The sequence below is a fragment of the Dipodomys merriami genome, unplaced genomic scaffold (genome assembly GCF_024711535.1).
Source record: "Dipodomys merriami isolate MVZ:Mamm:240054 unplaced genomic scaffold, mDipMer1.0.p SCAF_36, whole genome shotgun sequence".
NCBI lineage: Eukaryota > Metazoa > Chordata > Mammalia > Rodentia > Heteromyidae > Dipodomys > Dipodomys merriami.
Window position 1 is genome coordinate 11,282,960 of NW_027205159.1, and position 4,222 is coordinate 11,287,181.

The 4,222-nt window shown below is 40.0% G+C and overlaps 1 gene segment (V, D, J or C); it reads left to right on the top strand.

Moving 5' to 3' along the window:
• The first annotated feature begins 2,244 nt into the window (after positions 1 to 2,244).
• LOC138804246 (immunoglobulin kappa variable 1-27-like) lies at positions 2,245 to 2,875 on the top strand. The segment is given in 2 exon segments: positions 2,245 to 2,441; positions 2,565 to 2,875. Coding segments are annotated over 2 exon segments (366 nt in total).
• The last annotated feature ends 1,347 nt before the right edge of the window (positions 2,876 to 4,222 follow it).

Below are 4,222 nucleotides of genomic sequence, written 5' to 3' on the forward strand. Positions count from 1 at the left end.
AAAAAAAACACGATATAATCATGGTCTTATCATTCTTAGTGACTGCACAGCAGCCATGTTTCTGAATGTCTCTCAAACTAGATTCGTGCAATTTTCCTTCAGGTTATATTCAGTAGTGCATATATGTGACCAAAGTCCAGAAGTACCAGTGTTCTTTTTATGGTGACTTTCAACAGACCCCTGGTTTAAATCATCATTAATGGTGATCTTCATTTCAATTTTAGACTAGGTGATGGCTGCCAGATTTCTCTGCTGTATAACAATTCTTTCCCTTTTGCAGTTTATGAAAATATGTGGAGAAGTTTTTGATCATTTTAGAATATCACATTTCTTATGAAAATATCATGGTGAATCCAAGGGTTTACAATTTATTTAATGGTGTATATTACTGTTTATATGGTATTCAAAATCCCTTGAAATTGGCCAGTGGGCATCCTTTGCTAGCTGATTCTCTCCACTTTTTCCTTTACCTCACACACCAGGAATTTTTTTGTTTGGGGCACAAAATGGTCCAAAATTATCTTACACTTTCCTAGTTTTGATTTAAAAAAATCAATTATTTCCACAAGGGTCACTTGTTTCATTTATTGGAGAAAGTTTACAGGTACATTAGTGATTGTGCTATGTTTTTTTTTTTTTTGGTCAATTGCGGGGGGGGGGGACTTGAACTCTGGGCTTGGGTGCTGTCCCTGCGCTCTTCAGCTCAAGGCAAGGGCTCTACCACTTGAGACACAGCGCCACTTCCGGTTTTTGAGTGGTTGATTGGAGAGAAGAGTCTCGAGGACTTTTCTGTCCGGGCTGGGTAGAAGGGTGATCCTCAGATCTCAGCCTCCTGAGTAGCTAGGATTACAGGCATGAGCCACCAGTGCCGGGCTTTGGTGCTATCTATTAATGGAACTAGAGCATCATTATTTCTAGGCTGTAAAAAACTATCCATCCACTCATTCATTCATCTAGTCTTACATATACATACATATATGTGTGAATTTATGGTGATTTGTCCACCTGCATGCACAGCAATAGGTTATTCTGAAGTACATTCTTAGACAAAGTTCTCCTGTAGTTAGATTACAATTCTTTCCCTCAAGAATTTAGCCACATGATCAACTTTTTTGGATGATGAGAAACACAAGCTGTCACTGTCATTTACATGATCATAGCATACAACACCCCTCACATATTTGCTCATATATTACTCAGACTGGCATAACACTGCTGAGATGAGTCAACTTTGCATCCCATGCAGTAGTGACTTGTGGGCCCTGACATCTGCACAGGCCCATATGGATGTCCTCGTGTCTCATTCCACCTCAGCACTTTCAATGCAGCCAGCAATGCTCTTCCTCCCTGGCATAGACAATCAGCTCTCCTCACTCTTGCTTCTAAGCCCCATGTTGCCTCCTCTCAATATGGATGACATTTCCATGTACTGCTGGCTCCTGAATTCTGTTAAAAAATTCCAACATGATCTTCCTTTCCATGGTTCTACTTGCTCTACTTGGGCCCAATATCTTTAACCCAGCTGTTAAACACAGTGTTCTCTTCATAACTAGAAGAGACCACCGAGTGAAAGGAACATATGTAGGTTTAGGCAACTCAGTAGGCTTCAACATAACCGGAGTTTATCCTTCTTTTCAAGGAGAATCTCTGATTCAAACACTGTAGCTTTGGTTAGGATGTTTAAAACCCAGAAGGAATATGAAGACCTCAATAATGGACATTATAAATTATACACACCCAAAAGATGGTGGAAAAGACTGGTCAGGCTTGAAAGGAAGAAAATGTCTTGTTTTTATGTATCTGCTGATGCAAGAAATTCAGAGTTATAGGAAAAAACAAGGCTGTGCTACACAATTCACAAGTTTAACTATTTTCTAATCAATGTAATAGCTTCACATCCTTATTTCATCTCTAAGGATCACATTACAGGACAGCAGTGCTGACAAATTGCCACATAAAGATGATCAGTGAATCAGAGCAATTCCCAAAGCTCCTGCTATGGATAATAAAGACATGTGCCAAATGAGTGTTGTGCAAATGACTGTAAATTTCTGGAACTAACCTTTTAATGGAAAGGTCTTGTCTCAGATAAAGAAATAAAAAGAAAAGAGACTTTTATCCTCAATGAGATCAGTGGTGTGCTCCACCCACAGGAAAGAAATGTGCTGATTCTCTTCTGTGGCAACAATACAGTCTGTTGCCTGACCTAAGTCTCCTGAGACTCCAAATGTGTAGACCTACTGAGATGAAGCAGCCGTACAGTTGTGTTTAACCTTGTCCAGATGCTGATGATTTGCATGTGCCAGCAGCACAGCCCACTGCCCTCAGGACTTCTTCATAGGCTGCTCATAGTCGGTGTAGCAGTCTGTCCCAGTCAGCACACAACATGGATGTGAGGATCCCTGCTCAGCTCCTGGGACTCTTGCTGCTCTGGCTCCCAGGTAAGGATAAAGAATATTGGGCATTAAAATCCTCAGTGTGATCGATGATGCTTTACTCTTCAGGAGAGCTTTCTTATAATTCGGTTAATAATGTGGATATTTGTTTCATGTTTCGCCTGCCAGATGCGAGGTGTGGCATCCAGATGACCCAGTCCCCATCCACCTTGTCTGCATCTGTAGGAGGCACAGCCACCATCACTTGCAGAGCCAGTGGAAACATTTATGGCTATTTAGCCTGGTACCAGCAGAAACTAGGGAAAGCCCCTAAACTCCTGATCTATGGTAGTAGTACTTTGGCATCTGGCATTCCATCCAGGTTCAGTGGCAGTGGATCTGGGACAGATTATTCTCTCACTATCAGCAGCCTGCAGCCTGAAGATGTTGCCACTTATTACTGTCAACAGTATAACAACTTACCTCCCACAGTGATATAAGCCATGACAAAAACCTCCCAGGGTAACAGAAGTGAGAGTCTGGGCTGCCTCAGCTGCTTCTCCTGGTGCCTCCACCTGCTGACAGAGCTGCTCATATATAGACAATATACACTCGAAGAGTGTGAATTGTGTCAACATTTGAGATTCATAAGACAACAACACAAGTAATAGATATTCTAAGCAACAATGGTTTTGTGTTATAGTTATTGTCAATACTGGGGCTTGAGTTCTTTGGCTCAAGGTTAGCACTCCAACATACTGATCCACAGTTCCATTTCTGATGTTCTGGCGGTTAATTGGAGCTAAGAGTCTCACAAAGTTTCCTGCCCAGGCCAGCTTTGAACTAGGATCATGAAATGTCAGTTTCCAGAATAGCTCGTATTACATGTATGAACTACCATCAGGAACTGTTTATAATACAAAGAAGAGATTCATTGCTTCAGATTTTAGTTCTTCCTTCTCTGGTATTTATTGTATTAGCATATTTTAGCAGTGTCTAATAATAAGATTCTGGGATTCTCCATATACATCTATTATGTACATCGATCATGTCCTTCTACTTTTCCCCTGTGCTCACCCTCCTGCCTCCTACCCTGGAGCCCTGTTCAGGCCCACATAATTACTCTTCTATTTTATTGTTTTTAAGTTTGTTTGAATGAGAAAGACCATACATAATGGCTTTTTGTTTTGCCTGTTTTAACAGAATGTCTTTCAGTTCCATTCATTTTGCTGCAGATTACAGGATTTCATGTTTCTTTATATATGTTGTGTACATGTATCCATATCCATATATATGTATATATATACACATATACACAGACATACATACACATATGGACCAGTTCATCACTACTTTCTAATCGATTCTAGGACAATTGATCGATTTCAAATTTTCTCTAGTGATAACAGTATCACAATAAATCTATATATGCAGAAATTCCTTTATAAATAGCACTTTTGTATTTTGGCTTTATTTCCTTCAGATGTTGCCCTGGGAGTGAGGTAGCTAAATCATCTGGTATATCTCTTTTTAGGTATTTTAGTAACTTCCTTACTGTCCTCCATACTGGCTATGCTAACTTGCATTCCTACGAACTGAGTTTGCCTAGTGTTCAAAGGGAGTTTAAAGGGAGATGGGAATGATGTCTGGTCTCCCCATCTGCTCAACCTTCTCTATTGAATCACATAATTCCACTTTTTTCTGTTCTGTTCTAATTTATCCACAGGCAACAATGTAACAGTGTATTAAATCATGTAGTTAAACATTTATAGATCTAGACTTAAAGGAAGATCTGGGGAACCTAGATTGTGGAGATTTAGTAAGGAAAAACATGTGTCCCATATGTA